At 39.7% G+C, this 27,265-nt stretch overlaps 3 protein-coding genes across 3 annotated transcripts in view; 2 read left to right on the top strand and 1 right to left on the bottom strand.

The window, feature by feature from the left end:
- LOC103509244 (uncharacterized protein P11E10.01) overlaps positions 1 to 4,485 on the top strand; it is an 8,054-nt gene extending 3,569 nt beyond the window's left edge. Inside the window, exons 4-7 of the mRNA XM_026823631.1 lie at positions 1,434 to 1,599; positions 2,534 to 2,707; positions 3,658 to 3,733; positions 4,344 to 4,485. Of these exons, the coding sequence (XP_026679432.1) occupies positions 1,434 to 1,599; positions 2,534 to 2,707; positions 3,658 to 3,733; positions 4,344 to 4,429 (502 nt within the window). The 3' untranslated portion in view covers positions 4,430 to 4,485. The remainder of the gene's footprint in view (positions 1 to 1,433; positions 1,600 to 2,533; positions 2,708 to 3,657; positions 3,734 to 4,343) is intronic.
- On the bottom strand, positions 4,430 to 15,781 carry LOC103509245 (DNA primase small subunit-like). The gene is made up of 8 exons (XM_017444106.2): positions 15,503 to 15,781; positions 15,046 to 15,154; positions 14,572 to 14,747; positions 13,884 to 14,076; positions 13,218 to 13,431; positions 11,633 to 11,700; positions 11,109 to 11,320; positions 4,430 to 4,521 (listed from the first exon to the last, which is right to left on the bottom strand). The coding sequence occupies exons 1-8, from the start codon at positions 15,606 to 15,608 to the stop codon at positions 4,496 to 4,498; spliced, it is 1,104 nt and encodes a 367-aa protein (XP_017299595.1). The 5' UTR covers positions 15,609 to 15,781; the 3' UTR covers positions 4,430 to 4,495.
- Positions 15,782 to 16,494: 713 nt separating this feature from the next.
- On the top strand, positions 16,495 to 26,252 carry LOC103509246. The gene is made up of 7 exons (XM_017444107.2): positions 16,495 to 16,632; positions 21,386 to 21,483; positions 21,743 to 21,861; positions 22,690 to 22,875; positions 23,741 to 23,938; positions 24,519 to 24,682; positions 25,245 to 26,252. The coding sequence occupies exons 3-7, from the start codon at positions 21,810 to 21,812 to the stop codon at positions 26,250 to 26,252; spliced, it is 1,608 nt and encodes a 535-aa protein (XP_017299596.1). The 5' UTR covers positions 16,495 to 16,632; positions 21,386 to 21,483; positions 21,743 to 21,809.
- The last annotated feature ends 1,013 nt before the right edge of the window (positions 26,253 to 27,265 follow it).

A 27,265-nucleotide genomic window follows, 5' to 3' on the forward strand; every position in this document is an offset into this window, starting at 1 on the left:
ATTTTTTTTTTTAAAAAATATTTTTTTTGTTTTTTTTTTTTTTATCACTGTTTGGCCCCCCCCCCCCTCGACAAAATCCTGGATAAGCCCCTGTGACCACCTAATAATTGAGCTCTAAGGGTTAGGTGCTAGAGAACGCCCACGGCGCGGCGTTAACCTCGCCTAGTGGTTCCTATTCCACTCAAGAGTCCATCATCATTATCAAATTATTAGTAGTATCATTAAAGGCTGAGGGACTATAAACAGAGAGTAGATCAGCGTCTAGCTAGGGGACTATAAACAGAGAGTAGACTAGTCCAAATTTCCTCACACTATATCCACAGCGAAGGTTGAGTGCGAAGGGCATACCACTCGGAAAATTTTGTTTAGCCAAAACCAGTTGGCCTCAAAGCAAAACACTCTAAAGTTGATGGGGAGGCCGACGACAAACGCCGACCCCATCTGAACATGGGAAAAGGCGAAGAAGAAGATTTCTGGTGTAGGTAACTATGTAAATCATGACTTTGTTCACACAGCTTTTCACACCATTCTGTTTCTCCTTCCCAGGTGATGGAAGGGACGGAGATTACAAAATGGCGGACAGCTGCAGCATCCGTAGTGGCAACCAAACATGTGTTCGGCCGCAGCGGTGACAAAGATCTCGTGTTGGCCATTATGGGGAGCGGCGCGCAGGCGTACATACACGCCAAGGCCTTCCATGCAGTTTAGGGTGCATTCAGCCTCATGGGGACAATTGAGTATCAACCAGTGGTGGCATTACCAGTGTAAAAAGATTGATAATGAATGAGAATATTAATAGTAAAGGAGACACTCAGTAATGCTGTGGTACCCACAAAAGTTGTGAAAAAAAGCTCTCTGCTTTACCACAAAGAATTCATGTGCCAGCCTAGTTAGCTTGTAAGCACTAGGCCGCGGGTTCGATTCCCACCCGGGGCGGATTTTACCCTGATGGGATAATGTTCGTTCTTGGAACGGCTGGCTTTCTCCTTAAGACCATAGCAGTTACAGTTCCCTCTGTCAAACCTCTTAAAAAAAAAAGAATTCATGATTTGATTAATGTATTAACATTATCTTTGAGCCAATCCTTGATGATAGGTTTTTTTACCATTATACCATCAGGATAAAATCCGCCGCGGGCGGGAATCGAACCTGCGGCCTAGCGCTTACAAGGCAGACGCACTACCAATACCAACTAAGCTAACTAGGCTGGCAATGATAGGTTTGATTCTCTTAATCTGAGCTAACTTGGCTGGCCATAAATTTCCCTTGTCCATTCTACTCTACAGGGTTCTGCTGTCAATGCCCGGTTATATCAAACGCACTGGCCTAGGAGCCAAGCTAACTAGGAGCCAATCCTTGATGATAGGTTTGATTCTCTTAATCCGAGCTAACTTGGCTGGCCATAAATTTCCCTTGTCCATTCTACTCTACAGGGTTCTGCTGTCAATGCCCGGTTATATCAAACGCACTGGTCCAGATGGGGAGGACTCCCTGGCTATCAAGGTGGTCACTTCCTTCACTGATAATAAAGTCAAGGGTTTACCCAGTGTCCTGGCCACCGTACTGCTGTACAATACGGACAATGGCAAGCTGAAAGTTGTAAGTTAAACTTCAAAAAGACCTGCCGTGACATAGTGGTCGAGACACTCGCCGGGTAAACAGTAGAGCATGGGTTCAATACCATCAGAGGCATAGAAATTGACCACCCAGGACCGTATTTAGAGGGGCTCTTGAGCTTATTTTTTTCCTTTACTGTAACAATAATAATAGTGCTTATTTATACTGCTCGCATAGGACTGAAAAGTCCCTTTACTCCAGCAGTAGGCTACTACTATTATTGTGGTCAAATTCTCAAATTATATGGAGGATAAAATTCCATACCTCAGCTTGGATTGAACCCACGCCCTCCTGTTTACCAGGCGAGTGCCTTGACCATCACACCACCGAGGCAGGATTGTAGGCTGTAGGCAAGACTCTGAAAATTTCGAGCATCCACCCCGGGTATATATATATATATTTTTTTTTAAATAATACTTTTTTTGTTTTATTTTTTTATATCACTGTTTGGACCCCCCCCCCCTCGACAAAATCCTGGATAAGCCCCTGTGACCACCTAATAATTGAGCTCTAAGGGTTAGGTGCTAGAGAACGCCCACGGCGCGGCGTTAACCTCGCCTAGTGGTTCCTATTCCACTCAAGAGTCCATCATCATTATCAAATTATTAGTAGTATCATTAAAGGCTGAGGGACTATAAACGGAGACTAGATCAGCGTCTAGCTAGGGGACTCTAAACAGAGAGTAGACTAGTCCAAATTTCCTCACGCTATATCAACAGCGAAGGTTGAGTGCGAAGGGCATCCCACTCGGAAAATTTTGTTGAGCCAAAACCGGTTGGCCTCAAAGCAATCACTCTAAAGCCGACCCCATCTGAACATGGGAAAAGGCGAAGAAGAAGATTTCTGGTGTAGGTAACTATGTAAGTAATGACTTTGTTCACACAGGTTTTCACACCATTCTGTGTCTTCTTCCCAGGTGATGGAAGGGACGGAGATTACAAAATGGCGGACAGCTGCCGCATCCGTAGTGGCAACCAAGCATCTGTTCGGCCGCAGCGGTGACAAAGATCTCGTGTTGGCCATTATGGGGAGCGGCGCGCAGGCGTACATACACGCCAAGGCCTTCCATGCCAGTCTCAAATTGAAAAAGGTAAGAATAGAATATAATATACCTTGATCCTGCTGGGATAGGACTGAAAAGTCCCTTTACTTGTGCAATCTAAACAAGGTATAGATAGCCTAGTTAACTTGGTGGGTAGCGCGTCTGCCTTGTAAGCGCTAGGTCGCGGGTTCCATTCCCGCCCAGGAGTGGATTTTATAATTTACAGATGAAGTTCGTTCTCGGAACGGCTGGCTTTCTCCTATCCTTCTCTCGTCGATTTAGGGACGATATAAAGGAACCCCTGTTGTTACAGTTCCCTCATTTCATTTTTTTTTTTTTTTTTTTCAAACTGTTTCAATTTTCTACCCCCTCTCTCCAGATCAATTATTTGGAACCACCGCTACGCGGGGGGCCCAGAGCCCTCGTTGAAAAGCTGAACCAGTGAGGGAGTGCCCGCGGTCCAAGCCTACGAACACGGGAAGATGCGGCCCGCGATGCCGACATTTTGGGTCACCGCCCACCTTACTCCAGCGTGCCTGTGCTCAAGTACGAGTTGGCTGAAAGAAGAAAGATGCTTCATATCAATGGTGAGTTTCAAAGCGGTAGGTGGCGGGTTCGATTCCCCGCCTGGGGCGAACTTTTTTAAGGAGATAAAACCTACAGGAAAAAAAAACCATTCAATACAACGGGTGTGTGCGAGTGTATTTATTAATACATTATACAGAATAATATCTACAAAATTAATTTTTTTCTTTACATTAAGAAAAAAGAGAGAAAAAACGGTTCTTTTTTCCCTTTATTACCTTTTTAAATATTCAAGACTTTGTTTAGACTCTTCTTTTATTATATTATTTATTATTATTTGTTTTCTGTTTGTTGTTTGTTAGTTTTTTTTTTTTTTTTTTTTTTTTTTTTCAAATACTAGTATAATAGGTATATATATATTTATTCTTTTTTTTAATTTCAACCGTGGCGCGCGGGTCTAAATCACCACTCAGAACTCGGACGCTGCCATCTACTCTCACTCCTCCATATTCTCGGACTCGGAGGCCGCGGCCCGAGGCGAGCTTAAAGGCCTCTACGAGCAGGTTGCCGGGCCAATTGGGTAGGGCGAGGTTGGAGGCTCATTGCGGCCCAACCTGGACGGAGGGACGCGCGGGATACCCCCCCTGACGTGTCACCGATGGTAACCGATTGGTACGTAGTTCCCCGTAAGTTCCTTTCGTTTTCGTGTTTTTTTTTTTTTTTTTTTTCGTTTTATTTTATTATTATTATTATTATTTTTTTTTTGAAGAGGTTTGACAGAGGGAACTGTAACTGGTTCCACAAAAAAAGGTAAATCATTTGTATGAATTTTAAAACTGTATTACCATTTACCAATCAAATATACAGAGTGTCTCAGAAAAAACGAGCCACTCGAACAAATAGTAAAATTTACCTCAAAGGCTCTCTTTCAGGTAACTGTTGATACATTTCAGGCAACTGCTGTGCGCACAGAGGAGCATATTAAAATAAGATTACAGTCCACTCTCTTGGAGGGTTTCAGCAGTCATTATATATAAGTTCTGTGGGTCAACTTGATAAGGAGAACCTTCTTTGAAGTTCTGCAAAATATATCTGCCTTTTGGTTCTCCTTATCACTACAGTTCACGTTATTTTGCAAAGGATTCTATTTTTATTTCAGGCATGGCTACAGAGGACGTGATCACTGCCAAGCTGATCTACGACAAATATCAGGCACAGCACAGCAACTGTAGCAGCCCTCAATAAGTCCGGCCCTGGGTCTTCATTCCCTCTGGTACAACGTGTATACTTCAATCTCCCGTGATACAAAGATCAAAAGGTCATTGGTTCAGCACCATCTGAAATCAGACCAACGATAACATCAGTATAGGGGGGCACGGTTAGCCGGTAACGAGCTTGCTTGACATGCTTAAGGTATAAGGTCCCGAGTTTGAATCCCACCATTGACAAAAAATTATACTCATTTTTCGATTGCAAATATTTCCACGGATTACTTTCTGGTGTTCTTGTGTTGAGCCAGCACCTAAATGGGAAGTATTGTGTCTCTTCTCGCCCATCTGATGAGAGGCACACAAGGTCCCGAGTTTGAATCCCACCATTGACAAAAAATTGTACTCGTTTTTCGATTGCAAATAATTCAACGGATTACTTTCTGGTGTTCTTGTGTTGAGCCAGCACCTAAATGGGAAGTATTGTGTCTCTTCTCGCCCATCTGATGAGAGGCACACTACGACACGGAACACATGTAGCAGTTGTTTCATTGCTAGGCATTTAAAAATAGCTAGGCGGGCAGTGAAACACTCACTTTTTTACTCGGAGAGTTGGTGAGATATGAATAAAATAAAATAAAACAAAGTAGTGCAATACGACAATGTCGAATAAATTTGTGATTCGAACAAAATTTTGTTTATACTTATTTTTTTACAATTTTTTTAATGAAATAAAAATTGTTCATTTTGAATACACAGACAGAGTTTGTTCTTTGTTTATTTTATTGTCAGCCTAATAGATAGCTTGCAAGGTAGCACAATTGCCTTTCAAGCTAACACTAAACCGGAATCTCTTTGGTTGAAAAAAAAAGTCCGATAGTAAAATACGACTTTATTTTAAGTTATATTACGTTGAAACTGGTCTCTCCCATGGCGTAGTGGTCACTCCGCTCGCCTTGCACGCGGGAGACCCGGGTTCGATTCCCGGCGGGGTCAAGAAATTTGTCTCATGCTAGTATTTCCATTACAGACCCCTCTGTCAAACCTCTTGATGATAAACTTCATTGACCCTTGACCCGAGTATTAGAATTAATGTATTTATTGCAGACTTCTAGCTCAATGGATGAAGCAACCACTGAAAGATCTGGATGCTATAGTAGAGAGACATGCAGCTGTTAATATTCTAGTGAACAATACAGAGGCCAGAATGAATCTACATGAGTATGCATTGAGAGGATTACCAGATATGCAATCACTCGCTATGAGGATTGGGCGGAAGAAAGCGGGACTCAAGGATTGTTACAGGTAAGCGAGGGTGATACACTCATACATTTAGACAATTTTATTGAATAAAAATATTTCCAGCTTAGCTTGGAAGGCATGCCTGCCAAATAAATGCTAGACCGCAGGATCGATCCCCAGTATCCCCACGCGGCATGAATATGATCCTAAACAGATAAGGTTCGTTCTCGGAACGGTTGGCTTTCTCCTATCCCGTTCTCGTTCTCTTTTCGATTTCGGGATCATTAAAGGAGGAAAAATATTAAAATTGTCACTCTGAACTCGGGTCTTAATATTTAGTCCTAATACCTTAATATTTTCGTTTTCTCCTCAGGGTATACGAGGGAGTATCGCAGCTCCCCAAGTTGATTTCTATTCTGGAGTCCTTGGTTCAAAATGTGGAGGCTTCCAATCTGAACACAATTCTCAGCTCACTACAAAGTCTGAGTAATGATCTTGCCAAGTAAGTATACAGGCTACAAGGTATGCTATATCATGGTGAATAAATACCACATGTGCAGGAGTAAACATACCGTATGTCAGCCAAGTTCGCTTGGAAGGAAGCTTGTCTTGTAAGCGCTATATCGCGGATTCCGGTCCCGTCCGGGCCAAGCTTTATCCTAAACAGATAAGGTTCGTTCTCGGAACGGCTGGCTTTTTCCTATCCTATCCTTCTTCTCTTCGATTTCGGGACGATAAGACCCCCGCCCCTTTTTTACAGTCCATTTTATTGATTTTAATAAATCTTACGATTCTCTCTCAATTTATTAAGATATCAATTATCCCTGGTTTCAGATTTCAGGAAATGATTGAGACTACGATTGATATTGAGAGATTTCATTCTGAACGCGAATTTTTCATTCGACCTTCATTTGATGAGGATTTACAAGGTAAGGCTATAAAGTCCAATTTGAAATCAAGATGTAAAATACATACTAAAGCTTGAAACTTTACTAATCCTCAGATCTACAGTCTTATATTAACGTCATGTTGGATTGTCTAGTGTGTACTGTGTAGCAATGTATCAAGATGTATAGCACCAGAATATGTGCTAAGAAATTGGATTCATAACCGGGGGTACTGTGGTTTGAATCACAGAAGAAACACAAAAAACCCAAGTTAGTGGAAGGACTTTTGTATTTTTTTTTTTATTTTTTTTTTTTAATATGTAATGCCTTTTATAATTGTAAATACATTTTAATAGAAAAATATTTAATTTGATTTCAGAAATGATGGATAGAAAGGATGCAGTGATGGACAAGATGAAGGAATATTTAGAGAGTACAGCAAGGCGATTGAATCTGGTAGCAGACAAAACTATCAAGCTAGAGAATTCACCACAAGGATTTGCCTATAGGATTACCATGAAGGTAATTGACCAAACAAAGTGAATTTAAAGTTTTTATTAAGTTTGTCCGTCTGTAAGTTTCACGATGACTCTAAAACGGTTTATCCAATTTTAATGAAATTTAACAAAAACGTTCGACTTTTAAATAAAATTTTCTCACTTCATTTTCTCGCCTGATCGTGCCGTAGGGGCCCCTTTTTCTGAGCGAGTTCTAGAGTTCATTGAACCCCTGTTGTTTTATTTAAAAAAATAACCTAATAGTCAATCTCAAGTATTAGATAACAGCAACATTGTTTAATAGATAACATTGTTTTATTTCAGTTAAACAACAGCATAGATGATCGCTACACAATACTGGATACTGTGCGAGGTGGTGTTAGGTTTCAAGATGATAGACTAGCCACAGCCAATACTCAATACCAAGCTATACAGCGAGAGTATGAAACTCATCAGATTCCCTTTTCAATTTAACAATTTTCCACTTGGTTCTGCATATTTATCTTTATCTTGATGTTGGTTTGATTATTATTTATCACAGAACATTACTACCACCATGGAGGATATTAACAATCTGTTCTGAATATGTGTGAAGTTAGGTCCCAGCAGTGGTTCCTCAATGAGAGTGGCAGATAATGTACCAGGTAGATAGAACTCTGACTGTCCAGGATCCAAATCTATGACTAGAGCTCTATCAAACTCCTGTATGCTACGGTTGATCAGATAACGAAGTAGAGTGGTTTTACCCAGACCACTACCTCCACATAGGACAAGACGTGCTGGAAATGATAAAATGAAGGATATATGAAGCGCTAGGTCATGGGTTCGACTCCCGCCCGATAAAGCCAAAATGAAGATGATTTATGAAGTAACAATGAGTGTGGTTTGTTACTGGCCTGGTGGTTATCACCTGTCTTGGGTGTTATTGCTGCACCCTGCTATTGGCGTAGGACAACAAATATTGAAGGATGCAAATATGGGGGTACGGTTGGTCCAGTGGTAACGCACTTGCTTGCCATGCAGAAGGTCCCGGGTTCGAATCCCACCATCGACAAAAATTTGTACTCGTTTTTCGATTGCAAATATTTCAATGGGTTACTTTCTGGTGTTCTCGTGTTGACCCAGCACCTAAATGGGAAGTATTGTGTCTCTTCTCGCCCATCTGATGAGAGGCATACTACGGGATGGGCATGCTACGACACAGACCACAAACGTCCAATGTAGCAGTTGTTTCATCGCTACGAAATAAAAACGGCGGTGAAACACTCAACTTAAAAAAAAGAAACCGTCATGTCAGAATAGAAGAGAGACCTTTCGGCTAACGCTTGGAATTTGGAATTATAATCAATCCAGTGTTGTTCGTTGTAAATTCTAACTAAATGGCAACATGTGAATAATAAAGATTACATTCATCGGACCATTTAAGTATTTCTACTATTTCTCAACAGTTGTGCAATTATTGCTGAAATGAATGTTTCGAATATTGAGCAACTTTCAAGATAAAACCCATCACACACCAAAAGCCAAGAAAAATGTTTGAGAAATGTCTGGGGATTAAAAAGGTTGCTGGATTCTTGTTAAAAACATTTCTGGATTGTTGAGCAACATTGTTTCTGGTGAAAATGTTGCTGGTGGTTTTTAGAAAAGAAGTGACCCGAAAGTTATACACGATTTGACCCTATACAAACAAACAAAGATCTCGAGTTAATTTCTTAAATTTAAAACATGTAAAAAGTTCAGATTGGTTCAGGTATTTCTAATGAGATAGCTATTTCAAATATGCTGCCTCTATTTTCTAATATAAAATACCCATTTTTATACCTATTTCTAATAAAATACCTAATTTCAATACAGAAATACCCATTTCTAATATAAAATACCCATTTTTATACCTATTTCTAATAAAATACCTAATTTCAATACAGAAATACCCATTTCTAATATAAAATACCCATTTTTATACCTATTTCTAATAAAATACCTAATTTCAATACAGAAATACCCATTTCTAATATAAAATACCCATTTTTATACCTATTTCTAATAAAATACCTAATTTCAATACAGAAATACCCATTTCTAATATAAAATACCCATTTTTATACCTATTTCTAATAAAATACCTAATTTCAATACAGAAATACCCATTTCTAATATAAAATACCCATTTTTATACCTATTTCTAATAAAATACCTAATTTCAATACAGAAATACCCATTTCTAATATAAAATACCCATTTTTATACCTATTTCTAATAAAATACCTAATTTCAATACAGAAATACCCATTTCTAATATAAAATACCCATTTTTATACCTATTTCTAATAAAATACCTAATTTCAATACAGAAATACCCATTTCTAATATAAAATACCCATTTTTATACCTATTTCTAATAAAATACCTAATTTCAATACAGAAATACCCATTTCTAATATAAAATACCCATTTTTATACCTATTTCTAATAAAATACCTAATTTCAATACAGAAATACCCATTTCTAATATAAAATACCCATTTTTATACCTATTTCTAATAAAATACCTAATTTCAATACAGAAATACCCATTTCTAATATAAAATACCCATTTTTATACCTATTTCTAATGGAGAATTTGTTTTTCAAGTCTACTTGAGTGCAGGCATCAGAATTTACAACCTGCTACCTCTTCACTTGAAGCAGATGCAAAATAATGGCAAAATAGTATGGCGCCATGGCAATATGGCATTTGAACTTCCTTGTTAATGAGGTATACCTTTGGTTCTGTTTCAGATATCAATCAACAACTTGCTTTCATCAATTTCTTCAAAGATCTTCCAGAAGTGAGTTTTTATTTAATTTTTTAAGCCTTGGTCCTCTTTTCAAATCAATCAGATGTTGAAATACAAAATATTTACAAAAGGGAAAGAGAGAAGAATGAAGAATCTCCCCCCATTTATATGATGGCAGAAAAAAATGAACTGGAACAGGGCTGTATTTAGGAAGAACCTAGGGGGCTTGGATCCCCTCCTCCCCTTAGGTTCTTATTTTGTTCCTTTACTGTGGGCTGGACTCAAAAAATCTGAAGCACCCACATTTTCTTGTGTTGAAAAAATCAGACTAAGCTGGTCAACTCCCTGTTTATAGTCCCCCAGTCAGACTAAGCTGGTCTACTCCCTGTTTATAGTCCCCCAGTCAGACTAAGCTGGTCTACTCCCTGTTTATAGTCCCCCAGCCAGACTAAGCTGGTCAACTCCCTGTTTATAGTCCCCCAGCCAGACTAAACACATAGCAACCGGTGCCAGCATGGTAGGTAAACATTGGATTTTAGGATTATTGAGATATTGGGAAAATCCTACAATGATATAAATACACCTAGCAACCGGTGCCAGCATGGTAGGTAAACATTGGATTTTAGGATTATTGAGATATTGGGAAAATCCTACAATGCTGCTAAATGCGCATAGTGACCGGTGCCAGCATAATAGGTAAACATTGGATGTTAGGATTATTGAGATATTGGGAAAAATCCTACAATGCTGCAGTAGTATCGAAAGTTGTGACAAAACATAATAACACAAAGAAACTGCATTTACATTTAAGGTTCATTTACATCTTGGAAAGGTGGAATTTCTCTTATCCTGTCCTCCTTCTCTCTTCAATTTCAGGATGGTAAGACTGTTAAGCTGTCAGTACAATGAAGACTTTTATTGCTAGACTTGATCTCAAGAGACCAAGTTCAACGAAAAAGGCTACAGTATACTGGCACTTTTACCCTTCCCTCTATCAGACTGCTTGAAAAAAAAAAACAAGCTGGGTCTGACTAGAGCCCGTTCTCCCTTTATTCCTTTTAATGTTCCTAATAACTACCAATATAATGTTTAAGTCACCCATTCATTTATTGGCCTTGCTCGGCGTAGCTTAACATAGGTGACGCTAAAACCGGTCTTAAATTATTATAATAACACAAAAAACTGCATACATTGAAATGGGGGTCTTTTCTGACGAAATTCCTGTGTGCGGATTCCAGTATGTAGGACTATTGCAGTATAAATGAGGTATATTCTATTCTATTCTTTTATATTATTAATTATTAAGTACATACTTGAATTCACAGTCTCACTCCTCCACACTCCCTGGAAAGCCTTCAGGAATTCCTCAAACACGGCTATCGACTTCACCAGACAAGTCTTCTTGTACTCATTCCTCAGCTGTTTTGCCGGAAGTGTTTCATCGTGTGTTTCACTTTCAGCCGGGTCTGTTTTATTGAGCAGATTGTGCTTTTCGTCGTACTGCTCTACCTCGGAGATGAGTTGACTGGGGAAGTAAAAAAAGAGGAGAAATTAGATTGGAATTTAATGAGACCGGCCCGGCCCTAAGGACACTTTTGAACTTTTGATCTACGTACACATGATTTATCGAATCTCTCTGGAAAGTTTGAGCGAGCTGAGGTGAAAGGTAAAGTCCTGAGAACTTCCTTTTGAGATTTTCCCATTTTGTTTTGCCCTAAATAGCCAAATTTTGGCCCTGAATTCGAAAACGCACCGCGGGTCTAGTATAATTTTTCATTCCTCCCTGTAAAATTTTCATTTCCTTGGGCCGAAATCTCAAGTCCTGGAAAATTCGAACCGTTTTTGAGCGACCTTCGTTGCGCGCGCGATCTCTTCTATCGCGTACTTGACCTTACGGTCCGAACTCTGAATAGTCATGAAACGAAGAGAAAAGCGACCGAACATAACAAACAAATCATTTACACCCAATTTATTAATAAATGAGACTTTATTGAAACTGCTGACAAAAAGGGAATTCCCAATTCTACGCTGGCAGTCTAAATAAGGTATTTGTAATTTCTTAAAACCGGCGAAAAAGACACATTTGATCTTCCTAGTTCATCAAATTCCTTTTAAATAAACTTACTTGAGCCAGCCTAGTTAGCTTAGTTGGTAGTGCGTCTGCCTTGTAAGCACTAGGCCGCGGGTTCGATTCCCGCCCGGGGCGGATTTTATAATTCATCAAATTCGTTTTAAATAAACTTACTTGAGCCAGCCTAGTTAGCTTAGTTGGTAGTGCGTCTGCCTTGTAAGCGCTAGGCCGCGGTTTCGATTCCCGCCCGGGGCGGATTTTATCCTGATGGGATAATGTTCGTTCTCGGAACGGCTGGCTTTCTCCTATCCTGTCTTCCTTCTCTCTTCGAATTCGGGACGATAAGACCATAGCAGTTACAGTTCCCCCTGTCAAACCTCTTTAAAAAAAAGAGAGATGAGGATAGGGAATAACTGATGAGCTGATGACCAAGCTAAAAGGCGACCATTTTCTTACCATACAGACGGTCACGGGTTCGATTCTCCTGATCTTGCCTAGGTGATGTAATGGACAAGCTATTTTTAGGCCGGCTGCTCACGTGGAATTTTACCTGACATGGGAAACCAAACTTGAGCAGCAGGCCTTACCTTACTGACGATCAAATGGGAATATTCACATTTGCCGTTCCAATGTCCAAGTTCCAGTAGGCTCACTCCAATCTAATAACCTGTAAAATATTTGACCGTTCCTTGAACGTACTGTGACTGGAGCGTGATTTGAACGGATTGTGAAAATACGTTTCTTTGGAATCGGGTTCTAAAACTACCGACTCTACTGAGTCATTCTCTACATAAGTACAATGTGCTCATGTTTATTTTTACATGTTTATAGCCAAGTTTATCACCACAGTGTCCATGGAAGCTTAGAATACAATACATGGATCATTATGTCCATTAACATTCCTTTTGTTCCTCGTCATTGCTGATACTTTGCAATATTCTTCTGTGCTTCAGTTTTTCAGGAGTGAAATGAGGATTTTACCCTACCTGATGCTGGGCTTATCTTTTTATCCAAGATTCAGTTTTTCAGGGGTAAAATGAGGATTTTACCTTGTTTTATTAACAGACTTTGTACCTTCTTTATCAAGCGTGCCGGGAGGCGCGCGAACGTCAAGAGTTAGAAGCGTCCCCCAGCCTATAGTAATACGAAACAGAGTTTTGAGTTGAGCTCAATTCTGGATTGAATGTGTATAGCTCAATCCTAGATGGATCTCAATTCTGATTTGGTGAACCCCGCTCTTAATCAGTCCAGACTAAGCTGGTCTACTCCCTGTTTATAGTCCCCCAGCCAGACTAAGCTGGTCAACTCCCTGTTTATAGTCCCCCAGCCAGACTACTAAACAATAACTCACCTTAGCCTGGTGGTGTTTAATAATAGCCACAAGTCGGTCCCACTTCTCTACATCCTGCCCTGGGCCAATACGGGTCCACTCTTTCTCAATCTCGGCCCTGATATCACCATTAGAAACAAGGCCCAACACTTTGCCCTGCCGCTCTTTAGTGCTGAGTAGTTCCTGTTCTTCTAGAAGCTTTTCGAATTGATCTTCAATTATAAGTTTGGCACGTCTGAGGATAAAAAAATAGGTGTATATCTTGAAAAAAATCTATGTTTCACCGCCGCGCCGTTTTTATTTCGTAACAATGAAACAACTACTAAATTAGACTCGTGTGGTCTGTGTCGTAGCTTGCCTCTCATCAGATGGGCCAAAAGAGACACAATATTTCAGACCTTGTTTAGACTGCGGGGGTAAAGGGACTTTACAGTCCTATTCGGGCAGGATAAACAAGGTACATATATTCTAATCTACAAGACACACCCCAATTTAGATTCGTGGAAGCTTGACCTATCCTTTAGGGCTGTTTGCTCTTACACTCAAGCCTCTCCCTTGAATCTAACTTCTTCTTTTTCTTCGCCTTTTCCATTTCCTAGCAAGGGAAATTCAGGCTGGTCCACTCCCTGTTTAATGTACCCCAGCCAGACACTCGAATCTAACTAGGACGACTAAAAAAACTCTTACTTCAGGTGAGGATGAAGTACATCGCCGGTCAGGAACACTTTCTTCACCGGGTTGGCAGTGAGTACCGACATGTATTCGGCTAGACACGACCGCCCCCGGCCGTCCAACGCCAGAGCCGCTTCATCGCACACCCAACAATGAATACCGCGCCGCCCTGAGAACACCCACAGGAGGAGCTGGAAGTCGAAATCCTCTGGGAAAATAAAAAAAGGGAACTATTAAAATAGAACATACAAGTTTTTGAAATGTCGAGATTTTTGCTAGGGACCTGATGATTGGTGCGAATTATCAAAAGTTTGAAAAATCGAGGGTCGACTGTACCTTGTTTATCCTGTCGGGATAGTACTGAAGTCCCTTTACCCCCGCAGTCTAAACAAGACCTTGTTTATTTTGACATATTATGGGGCAGTGACAGTTCCCCCTATCAAACTTAAAAATAATAATAATAAAAATAATAAGGACCTGAGGATTAAAGCGCCTTATTTGAAAAAAAAAGGACCTGAGGATTTCCCAAATATATTTTCAGCCCTAGAAGGACTGTTAAGCTAACGGCCTCTTAATTTCCATTTAATTTCTATAGGCTACACAGGCCTGTTAGAGGCTAAAAAGAAGGTTGGTAAAACCCACTTTTTTTCATTTCATTAAAGAAATCATAAACATGGATGAATGATCAAGTTGAAAATATTACCCCTCAAAGCTGTGTCCAGAATTTTGCAAGCTATGCTCATGTACCGCCAACACTTCTCGCAGATATCGGCACCGGAACAACAATTCCTCACATCATCGTAGTCTGTCATATCTATATCAAACACGAGCTCCTTCATTTTGGGTGTGAACACACTGTGCTGGAGGTGATCCTTTGGGCTGAAGAGAAAGAGATAAATCAAAATGAATGTAGTAATTAAAGAAAAATAAATAAAAATAAACCTGAATGAAATAGTTTTGTAACCCAATAATACCAGCAATTACCTTTAAGGTCAGTATACCCTAGGTGGTGTAGTCTAACCTATATTTAGTCCAAAGCTTTTTTTTTGTATTGAATCTGACCAATCTTGACTCAAAGGATTCAAGAATCTGGATCCTCTGGATCCCGTTTCATTTATCTTACAAATTTCTTAGGCATTTTCTTAGGGGGGGGGGGGGGGTTTCAGACAAAGGACACCGTTTGATCAGATCCTTTTTCAATTCATTCGGACTGTTGTAAGAAATGTATCGGGCATAGATGTCTCCGTTCAGTGTGAATGAGAACTCTCTCTTGCGGAAATTGTCCACTGAAAATAAAACAATAATAACAATCAACAAATTTCAATGGATTTCTTTCTGGTTCCAATAGTTTTTTGCCTGCACATCTATCAACAGATAACTTTCTGGTGTTCTGGTGTTGACCCAGCACCTGAATGGGAAGTATTGTGTCTCTTCTTGCCCATCTGATGAAAGACATACTACGGGATGGGCATGCTCTAACACAGACCACACACTTACAATGTAGCAGTTGTTTCATTCCTACAAAATAATAACAATGGTGGTGAAACACTCAACCTTTTTTGCTTTACAAATAACCAGGTGTTTCCTATGGTAAGGTTGCTTTTATAACTTAGTCAAGGAGTGGCTGTACTTACAATTTCCATAGAACAGCCACCGGAGGTAAGGTCCGTACGGGAAGATCCGTTTGTAGTAAAATGGTAACATTTCTGTCAGGGATTCTGGATCGTACTTATCGGCCATTTTTCCGAAATTATTTTATGAACACTTTTGACTTAACTTATGATATAGGTAACACAGGATTAATATGAATTAACTAATTTAGCAGTAGGACAAAAAAAAAAGAAAAGTAAAAAATTATCAGGTACGGCAGGTACCAGACAGTAGACAGTTGACATTTCGATTTGGCGCCGAAAATTTTGAAATATCTTTTTGTTTACAAATCGTCCAGGGTTCCAACTCAACAAACGGGAAAAAATATTTCAGATTTCCGGCTAAAAAGACGCGTTCACAACCTCGATTATTACATGAAAGTTAGTCCGATTCAAATTCGTCTTTTTTTTAGTTTTTGAGGTTTAGAAAACATTTTCATGAAATAATAATTGGAAAATCAAATTTTTCCAACTTCTCTGTAATTATTCAGCCAAATTTGCTGGAAAATGAGGTCTCGAACACCCTAGAGGCGTTCCAAGTCACCCCTATTTGAGAAAAAATATTTTTTGTTCCCTAACATCTCCAAACAAATCTATTGTTTGAAAAAAGTTCGAGCACGGACAAAATTTATCAAAAAAATTTCGAGATCCTACAACTTCGATTTTTACATGAAAGTTAGTCCGATTCAAATTCGTCTTTTTTTTTAGTTTTTGAGGTTTAGAAAACATTTTCATGAAATAATAATTGGAAAATCAAATTTTTCCAACTTCTCGGTAATTATTTAGCCAAATTTGCTGGAAAATGAGGTCTCGAACACCCTAGAACTGGCGTTCCAAGTCACCCCTATTTGAGAAAAAATGTTTTTTGTTCCCTAACATCTCCAAACAAATCTATTGTTTGAAAAAAGTTCGAGCACGGACAAAATTTATCAAAAAAATTTCGAGATCCAAATCCAAAATTTTCTTCGGTGTTTTTATGCCTGGATCTTGGATTTGGCCAGAATTTGCCTGGAACTTTTTTCCTTCTGAACTGTCAGCAAAATGCTCTAAATTAATCCAAATGGAAGTGTAAAGTGCAGTGTTTTCGGAGGCTTCTGCCATTGCGAAATTTCCCTGTAAGTAAATGACCACCTAGCTATAATCTAAACTCTTTTTTCGGGGCCCAAAATTGTATCCCAAGGGGTCACTGGTTTTGCGTAAATTTGCATAGGAAATGAGGTCTAATCTGTCGAATTCGATACAGACAATCGAAAGAATCAAACAATTACAGAGAGATTCGTTCCCTGCAAGTAATTTCATGAATTACCATCTAAATTCCAAAAGAAATGCATACAAAAGTTCATTTGTTTCTTCCGCTAGTGTATTGATTGTACACAGGCAAATATTGTCTCAAGGACTTTTAAATTAAATTGTACATAACCTAGTTAGCACATGCTGCTAAATGAAAACATTGATCAATAGACCAAGAAACATAGTTTTTTCTCTAAAAATAACTTGGGCTGAAAGCAAGTGTGGGTGTTTTGATGTACCTAAGTACCTATGTAGGTACTTGACATAAATCTTTAATGTAGGTACCTATATGGTCATATTTTATTTAGATACCAAACTAGGTGAATCAAGGGGAGGACAATATTAATTGAGTATGAAAGGATTTTTTTTTTTTTTTTTTTTTTTTTTTTAAATAGGTTTGATACAGGGAACTGTAACTGCTAAGGTATTATCATCCCAAAATTGAAGAGAGAAAGAAACAGGACAGGAGAAAGCCAGCTGTTCCAAGAGAGAACATTATCCATTCTGGATAAAATCTGCACTGGGCAGGAATTGAACCCACAGCCTAGCACCTACAAGGCAGATGCATTACCATCCAAGCTAACTAGGCTGGCTTGAAAGGATTTTTAAACCTTGATTCTAATAAAATCCCTTGATAAAAAAAAAAAAAAAAAAAAAAAAAAAAAAAATTTTTAGCTAGGAAATGAGGTCTAATCTGTCGAATTCGATACAGACAATCGAAAGAATCAAACAATTACAGAGAGATTCGTTCCCTGCAAGTAATTTCATGAATTAACATCTAAATTCCAAAAGAAATGCATACAAAAGTTCATTTGTTTCTTCCGCTAGTGTATTGATTGTATACAGGCAAATATTGTCTCAAGGACTTTTAAATTAAACTGAACATAACCTAGTTAGCACATGCTGCTAAATGAAACCATTGATTAATGGACCAGGAAACATAGTTTTTTCTATAAAAATAATTTGGGCTGAAAGCAAGTGTGGGTGTTTTGATGTACCTAAGTACTTGACTTGACATAAATCTTTAATGTAGGTATATGGTCATATTTTATTTAGATACCAAAGTAGGTGAATCAAGGGGAGGACAATATTAATTGAGTATGAAAGGATTTTTTTTTAATAGGTTTGATACAGGGAACTGTAACTGCTAAGGTATTATCATCCCAAAATTGAAGAGAGAAAAAAGACAGGACAGGAGAAAGCCAGCCGTTCCAAGAGAGAACATTATCCGTTCTGGATAAAATCTGCACTGGGCAGGAATTGAACCCACAGCCTAGCACCTACAAGGCAGATGCACTACCATCCAAGCTAACTAGGCTGGCTTGAAAGGATTTTTAAACCTTGATTCTAATTAAATCCCTTGATAAAAAAAAAAAAAAAAAAAATGTTGATTGTAATTTGTAGGAAGGAAAAACAGTAAACAAGAGAAGGGGGTACCTTTTTCAAATCTGCAATGATGGAAGTATTTAATTACTTCTCTAATTCTTATGAGATAGAAGAGATAATTATACAGCAATGTCTCAGAAGTCTCAATACTGGGTAGTGTGGATGTAAGTTAAAAAATATCCTGAATGAACTTGACCTAGTTGGATATAGGAACTATTTCAAAGAATCGTGTTCACAAATATGTGTTTTACATGTGCATTAACTTAACCTCCTAAATGACAAGAAATTCAATAGCTTTATTACATCATATTGAACTCATCTACTTACAGCCATGTAACATGTAACCTTTAGGGGTTATATGCTTATGTTGCTTCTAGATAAACAGGGTTCTTAAGGTAATCCACAGGTTTCTAGATCAAGTGGTTTTTTTTTTTTTTTTTTTTTTTCTTTTACATTTACTTGGATAAAGGAGTAGGAAATTGTCATATGAAAGATCTTATTCAGACAAAAGCATACAGTCTGTCATTTATAGAGCTTTGCTGATTTAAACACCATCACCCTGCCAATTAAACCCAATGTCCTTTCATTACTTTCACCAAGGCCTAGTTAGCTTGGTTGGCAGGTGGTGCCTCCTTGTTAAGTGCTAGACTGCGGGTTAGGGGTTTCCCGCCCGGGGTGGATTTTATTCTGAACGGATAAGGTTCATTCTGGGAATGACTGACTTTCTCCTATCCTGTCTTCCTTTTCTCTTCAATTTCGAGACGATGAGATCTTGGCATGTTACAGTTCCTCTATCAAACCTCTTCAAAAAAAAAAATCTTTCCTTATCCCATACTTAATAATTTGCTTTTTTCTGTCCCATTCATGTCAGTTTAAATGAATCCCCATTATGTAACCTCATGCTACTGGACCGTGATTAAAATCAATATTACAAATGATTATTATATAAATAACACCTAATTAAGACAGGTGATTAAATAATTAGCCTTTAAAGTAATAATAAGAACCAATATCTCAAGTACAAGTACCTAAAGCACGTAATATTAAGAAGAAAAGGCCTCAATTACTTAAGGCCATTAATAAAATTATCATTACTTATTTCATATAGAAGGGGGTTATGAGGTGCTTATTTCATAAAAAAGGACAAATAATAGCAAATTACTTATGTACCTATGTACTTAGAAGTGACTTTTAATATCATTGACTCTTGTGTCTGGGTATGAATGATTGTCTCTGATGTTTCCATGCATCAGTTGCATGCAACATGTTCTCGTGTCAATGTGTTTCAAATGAATCGTGGAAACAATTTATGTGGAGTGACTCATTGGAGTAGTTGAAAAGTTGTATTTAAGAGGTGTCAGAAAAAATTAGTTTTTCTTTTTTAATCATTCAGACATGTCTCACATTCGAAGCGTGGACGAGCGACCTTTGAGTAGCGCGTAGTCAGCTGCAAAACTAAACCTACGAAATTGATAGAGACCCTATCAGACTCTTATCATTTTCATAAGTTTGGTTTTAGCAGACAACTTTTTTTTTCAAGAGGTTTGATAGAGGGAACTGTAACTGATAAGATCACCCTACCTCGGTGGTGTAGTGGTCAAGGCGCTCGCCTGGTGAATGGTCTTTCTTACTTTTCACCAGCCCATCAGATGGTATAGTTAGCTTGGTTGGTTGTTGTCTGCCTTGTAGGTGCTAAGCTACGGTTTCAATTGCCGCCCAGGGTGGATTTTATTATGAATGGATAAGTTTTGTTTTTGGAACGACTGGCTTTCTCCTATCCTGTCTTCCTTTTCTCTTCAATTTCGAGACGATGAGATCTTGGCATGTTACAGTTCCTCTATCAAACCTCTTCAAAAAAAAAAATCTTTCCTTATCCCATACTTAATAATTTGCTTTTTTCTGTCCCATTCATGTCAGTTTAAATGAATCCCCATTATGTAACCTCATGCTACTGGACCGTGATTAAAATCAATATTACAAATGATTATTATAATTAACACCTAATAAAGATAATGTCTTTAAATAATAATTAGCATTAAACATAATTTCAAAAGCAATATCTCAAGTACAAGTACCTATAGCATGTAATATTAAGAAGAAAAGGCCTCAATTAAGGCCATTAATAAAATTATCATCACTTATTTCATACAGAAGGGACTTATTAGGTACTTATTGTTTCACAAGAGGACAAATAATAGCAAATTACTTATGTACCTACCTATGTACTTAGAACTGACTTTTAATAGCATTGACTCTTGTGTCTGGGTATGAATGATTGTCTCTGATGTTTCCATGCATCAGTTGCATGCAACATGTTCTCGTGTCAATGTGTTTCGAATGAATCGTGGAAACAATTTATGTGGAGTGACTCATTGGAGTAGTTGAAAAGTTGTATTCAAGAGGTGTCAAAAAAAGTTAGTTTTTCTTTTTTAATCATTCAGACATGTCTCACATTCGAAGCGTGGACGAGCGACCTTTGAGTAGCGCGTAGTCGGCTGCAAAACTAAACCTACGAAATTGATAGAGACCTTATCAGACTCATATCATTTTCATAAGTTTGGTTTTAGCAGACAACTTTTTTTTTTTTCAAGAGGTTTGATAGAGGGAACTGTAACTGATAAGATCACCCTACCTCGGTGGTGTAGTGGTCAAGGCGCTCGCCTGGTAAACAGCAGGGCGTGGGTTCAATCCCAGCCGAGGTATGGAATTTTAATATTTTTGGAATTTTAATATTTTTCCTCAATATTTTTGAGAATTTGACCACAATAATAGTAGTAGCCTACTGCTGGAGTAAAGGGACTTTTCAGTCCTATGCGAGCAGTATCAGCACTATTAAATAAAGATGATTTCTAATTAATAAAAAAGTTGGAAGTACTAAATAAGCTTGCATACTTGAATTTCCTATAGGTAGGTAGATAGGTACCTACATAGGCAGGTACCTACATATGTAGGTACCTACATAGGTCTGGTCCCGAAAGCAAAGAGAGAAGGAAGACAGGAGAAAGCTAGTCGTTCGAGAAACGAACTTTATCTGTTTATTATAAAATCCGCCCCCGGGTGGGAATCGAACCCGCGTTTCTGACTGAGAGCTTCAGTAAGTACCACCTTTCTTTTTTTGCTGTTTTTGCCCTAATTTTTGTCTAATTTATTTTAATTTTAACTAATTTTCATTTTGACCTTTTACTGTTTCAGATTTGTACATAATATTTCTGCAAGATGTTGTAACAAGAAAGTTCCGAGTTCTTTCTTCAACTTTAAATATTGATTCTTCCTTTCCCTGTCCTATCTATGTAAGTACCTTAATAATACCTAGACCATAGTGTTTATTTATACTGCTCGCATAGGACTGAAAAGTCCCTCTTAGGTACTCCAGCAGTAGGCTACTACTATTATTGTGGTCGAATTCTCAAATTATATTGAGAATAAAATTCCATACTTCGGTCGGGATTGAACCCACGCCCTCCTGTTTACCAGGCGAGTGTCTTGACCACTACACCACCGAGGCAGGTAATAAATGTTTAATTGTGCACATTTCTGTTCTCTTCACAGACCTTCTCTCTTCAATCTACATGAGTGTTCATAATAGTATTGTACAGTGTCTCTCGCTCACGTCAACATGGATCCATCTTACCACTCTACCTCTTCGGGCAACACACCCTCCAGCTCAGGTAAGATGGAAAATTAGCGTGAAAAGTCCAAGCTCAGAGACTGAGACTGAAAAGCTCAAAATTCCCAACCGTTCCCAAGATATGGCCGTTTTAGTGGAACTCCTCTCCTGAATGTCATGGTCCCAAGGGCATTTTTTTTTTTTTTTTTATAATTTATAAAAACCAATACTCTGCCAAGCGAAGGGAGCGCGCAGCGCGACCGTATGCACAACCCCGCGAAACCAAGGAAGGTCAACCATATGAAAAACCCCGCGAAGCTCCGGGAGCGCGCAGCGCGACTGTATACGCAAGCTCGCGTGGCGAACACGCGAAACCCTCAGTGGGGTGGAGGGGGCCGAAGTGCGAGCTATAAGTTATACCACTACCTAAGAAGCACAAAGGCTTGTGACCAAATATTTCACGCAAATGCATAATAAATTCTTCTTCTTCTTCTCCTTCTTCTTCTTCTTCTTCTTCTTCTTCTTCTTCTTCTTCTTCTTCTTCTTTTTCTTCCTCTTCTTCTACTTCTTCTTCTTCTTCTTCTTCTTCTTCTTCTTCTTCTTCTTCTTTTTTTTCTTCTTCTTCTTCTTTTTCTTCTTCTTCTTCTTCTTCTTCTTCTTCTTCTTCCTAGCTTTTTCCTATTTAAATAAGGTCGGCGTTACCTCATGTCCTGTTGATTTTTTCTCACTCAAGTCTTGATTCACACAGGACAATCCTTCCACCTTTTCTTCGGCCTCCCTCGCCCTTTTCTCCCCCTCACTTCCATTCTCTCAACTCTTTTCCCTATGTAGCTCTCATCTCTTCTTTCAATACATAACACTCAAATGCATATTCTTCCTTTCTGTCCAGGTCCTCCAATGTCCGAGGCGGATTACAAGTCAGCGGCCGCCGGAGGTCGACTCGGCCCCGGCTACTCGATAGCTGACCCCGGTGTGGCCTCTCGAGGCCTTTCCCTCGCCGAACAAGACTTCCTCAAGCCGTCAGCCTTCCAGTATAGCGACAAGAATGTGTATATGGAAACAGATGACGAGAGCGGTAAGAATAGTATTAGATATTAAGGAGCGCGGCAGCGCTCCGCCCCGCCAAGTCAAGAAAGTTTGACCGCGCTACTAGAGATATTATATTAGTGCTTTATTTAGACTGTCGAATTAGGACATGTAGTCCCTTTCTCTCAACAGTTTAATATTGGACAAGTTAATTTATTTTAATTATAATATACCTATGTAAAGAAATCAAAGGAATTTTAATTGTGTTGAGCATTAAATGCTTGTCACAAATGTCCTTCCTCGCTTGAGAAAACTACGCTAAATTTAATGACTTGACTAGGACTCGAACTACCAACCTCCAGATCCAGAGTCCACCGTGCTAACCACTACACCACTGAGGTTGGCTATGTACAGAAATATTTAATATACCTTGGTTGTTAATTGTCCGGCTGGGAGACGTTAAACAGGGAGTAGACCACCCTGAATTTCCCTTGCTAAAGTAATAGCGAAGGGCAACAAAGGTTGAGCGCGAAGGGCATCCACTCGTAAAATCTGTAGCCAAAACCAAATGTCAGCCCAAAGCAATCACCCCAGTTAGGGCTGATTGAGTGGCTGACGAAAAACGCCGACCCCGTCTGTACACGGGAAAAGGCGAAGAAAAGGAAGAATATTATTTTTAATCTCCATTTCCAGGCACCCCCCTGAATTCCCCTTGCTAAAGAAATAGCGAAGGGCAACAAAGGTTGAGCGCAAAGGGCATCCACTCGTAAAATCTGTAGCCAAAACCAAATGTCAGACCAAAACAATCACCCTAGTTAGGGCTGATTGAGTGGCTGACGAAAAACGGCGACCCCGTCTGTACACGGGAAAAGGCAAAGAAAAAGAAGAATATTATTTTTAATCTCCATTTCCAGGCACCCGATGTGACTGTGATATCTCCACCAGTTCTAGTGGAGGTGGAGGCCTGCCCCAACCTCCACCAACCTCGTCCATACCGCTGACAAAAAACAATAACCTTGGTTTCACTTCCACTTCGTCAAGTCCACACCACCACAACCTCCTACTTAAATCCAACAACCTCAAACAAAACCTCTCCTCTTCACTACCTACCGGTATCTCCCCCAACCTCCACCAACCTCGTCCATACCGCTGACAAAAAACAATAACCTTGGTTTCACCTCCACTTCGTCAAGTCCACACCACCACAACCTCCTACTTAAATCCAACAACCTCAAACAAAACCTCTCCTCTTCACTACCTACCGGTAAGAATAGAATAAAATCACTCATCATGTGTAATCAAGTAATTGCATACTTAGAAAAAAGGAGTGAGATCCCCCACAAAAAACATAAGTGTGGAAAAAAAGGCCAAGTTCCTATCCAAACCCAAAAAAGTCGACGAAGTCTGCATTCCCAGTTTTTCGTGTCTGCTGAAAATGCTTTTCTTTGTAAGGTGGATTTCACCAATGACTTAATGAGAGATTTCACTAATGGTAGGATTTTGTAATCCTCAAAAAAGGAGTTTTTAATGTTTTAATGATCCAAAAAGAAGGAGTCATTAAAAACTCCTATTTGGAAAATTAAAAATTATCCCATTAGTGAAAACTCTCATTAAGTCATTGCTGAAATCCACCATAAACCTTTAATAAATACAATCAAAAACAAATGATTAATAATTGCTATCTGCTTCCAGGCCACCTATCCTATGCGCCCAGTCTGCTGAATAAAACAGACAATGTGTCGTCTACCACTTCACCGTTCAAGTCGGATAACTTGAAGGCCGCCTCAGAACATTACAGCAAGCCGGACTGCGGCCTAAGTGCGGCTAATTTGTTTGAACCCGGCAACGCTAGTCAGGTAAGTGCCGGCCTTCTTCTATTTAAGACCCGCCAAAATCCTTATGCTATATCAATAGCGAAGGTGAAGTGCGAAGGGCATCCACTCGGAAAATTTTGTTTAGCCAAAACCACTTGGCCTCAAAGCGATCATTTTAAAGCTGATTGGGAGGCCGACAACAAACGCCGACCCCATCTGTCTGAACATGGGAAAAGCCGAAGAAGAAAATCATACCCAAAACCCCAAAAAGTACTTTTCATTGACATTGGAGTAATGATTAGTTGTATGTTGACCTGATTTTGACAGTTCTCGACAGTTTTTTTTTTTTTTTTTTTTTTTTAAAGGGGAAAAGCCGTACTGATTCTCGACAGTTTTTTTTTTTTTTTTTTTTTTTTTTACGGCGAACAGCCGTACTGACCAAACTAAACGATTATACATTGTAAAAAATATGATAGAAGAACACAGAAATGAGCATTGTTAAATAGGGTGCTAACCCAGATCTTACTTATAGGGTAAGGAAAGTCGTGTGATGTTCACTAGATTTTGGAGAAAACTTTTTACGACTGTTTTTTATCTTTTCCAGATGATAAAGAACGAAAACATCGCCGCACAAAACCTGTTCGTCAAGCACGAACATCTGAGCGCCCTGTCCTCCCAGCTCTTGGCCAAACACCACGACCCATCCACCGCGAGCCACACCGCCAGTCTCAACCGCGCCCTAGACCTTCAACTTGGCGGGAGAGACGCTTCCCTCGCGGGCGCGATACGTAGCCCGCTCGACTCTCAACTTGGCGGGAGAGACGCTTCCCTCGCGGGCGCGATACGTAGCCCGCTCGACTCTCAACTTGGCGGGAGAGGCGTTTCCCTCGCGGGCAGTTCTCTCGGGGCCCGTCTTGACTCGCAAGGCGCTGGGTTAGGGCTGCCCCCGAGGCATGATGTGTCTATGGGGTCCCCTATGGGAGCTAGTCTGTCGCGGCTTGGAGAATCTAGCGGGAGTTCGCTGAATAACACGTTGAATAGTTCTGTGATAAGGGACAACATGACGATAAGAGATCCACACAACCCTAATATGAGCTCAAGTTCAGTCTCTAGTTCGGTGATGATGAACGCTATAACTAGTTCTGGTATGGTAAATGCTGTCACTAGTTCGGGACTGGGGAGTGCCCTGAATACCTTGAGCAGCGGATCAATGAATACCCCTCTGGGAATGAACGCGATGAATTCTTCTATGAATAACCAGATGAACAATCCTATGAATACTAGTTCCATAATCAATCCTATGAACACAAGTTCTATGAATAATCCCCAGAGTTCCATGAGCTCATCCAACAACCCCTTGAATACCTCAGTGACCAGCAATTCCCTGGGTTCAACGTCCATGAATACCTCAAATATTTTGAACACCTCAATGAATACTTCAATGAGTTCTCTGAACACCTCCCAATTGAATACCGCTCTGACCAGCAGTTCCCTGGGATCGACCATGAACCCCCTGACCAGCAGTTCCCTCGCCCAGAGTTCGATGAACCCGCAGACCAACAGTTCTTTCCCCCCGGGATCTCGCGGGCAGTTCTCTCGGGGCCCGTCTTGACTCGCAAGGCGCTGGGTTCGGGCTGCCCCCGAGGCATGATGTGTCTATGGGGTCCCCTATGGGAGCTAGTCTGTCGCGGCTTGGAGAATCTGGCGGGAGTTCGCTGAATAACTCGTTGAATAGTTCTGTGATAAGGGACAATATGACGATGAGAGATCCACACAACCCTAATATGAGCTCAAGTTCAGTCTCTAGTTCGGTGATGATGAATGCTATAACTAGTTCTGGTATGGTCAATGCTGTCACTAGTTCGGGAATGGGGAGTGCCCTGAATACCTTGAGCAGCGGATCAATGAATACCCCTCTGGGAATGAACGCGATGAATACTTCTTTGAATACCAGTCCGCCTACTCTTCCCAGACCCTCCCTCCTCTCTCTTTTCAACATATTCCTCTTTATTCCTTCCCCCTTTTCCATTTCCCCCTGTTTTCCCCCCTTTCTTTCCACCCTTTGATTTTGTATATTATTTAAAATTTCATGATAACACTATTCTGTACATCAAGGGTGGGGTGGTAGAGAATGCCATAGGCATTAACCCCACCCTTGATCAAACTTTATTTTTTACCTATATGTACATTATGTTACCATCTGTAAATATTTATTCTGTAAATAAAGTTTGATCTAATCATTTAATAATAAAAAAAAATAAAATAAATAAAGTGTTGTTGAAAAAAAAAATCCCCTGTAGAAGAAGAATTTCTGAATGGTTATTTTAATCCTTTTCTATGATGATTCTTCATTTCAGGTGGCCAACGCTATGGTGGAGATCCACACGGACCTGATCAAAAAGTCTCTCGTATTCGATGAGCTTACCAACGCTTTCAACACGTCAAACGAAGAGCTGAACAACAAACGTCAAGCGATTGAAGCGTTCGGTGAGGCAGCCAACGTGTTTGAAGAGCAACTCAAACTGCAAGCCAAGTTGCACAAGGATGCACGCCCTCACGAGGTATGTAGAAGAGAAAAGTTGCCCCAAGGATGCACGCCCTCAAGAGGTAAAATAATAATAATAA

This window comes from Diaphorina citri, unplaced genomic scaffold (assembly GCF_000475195.1).
Source record: "Diaphorina citri unplaced genomic scaffold, Diaci psyllid genome assembly version 1.1 scaffold477, whole genome shotgun sequence".
NCBI lineage: Eukaryota > Metazoa > Arthropoda > Insecta > Hemiptera > Psyllidae > Diaphorina > Diaphorina citri.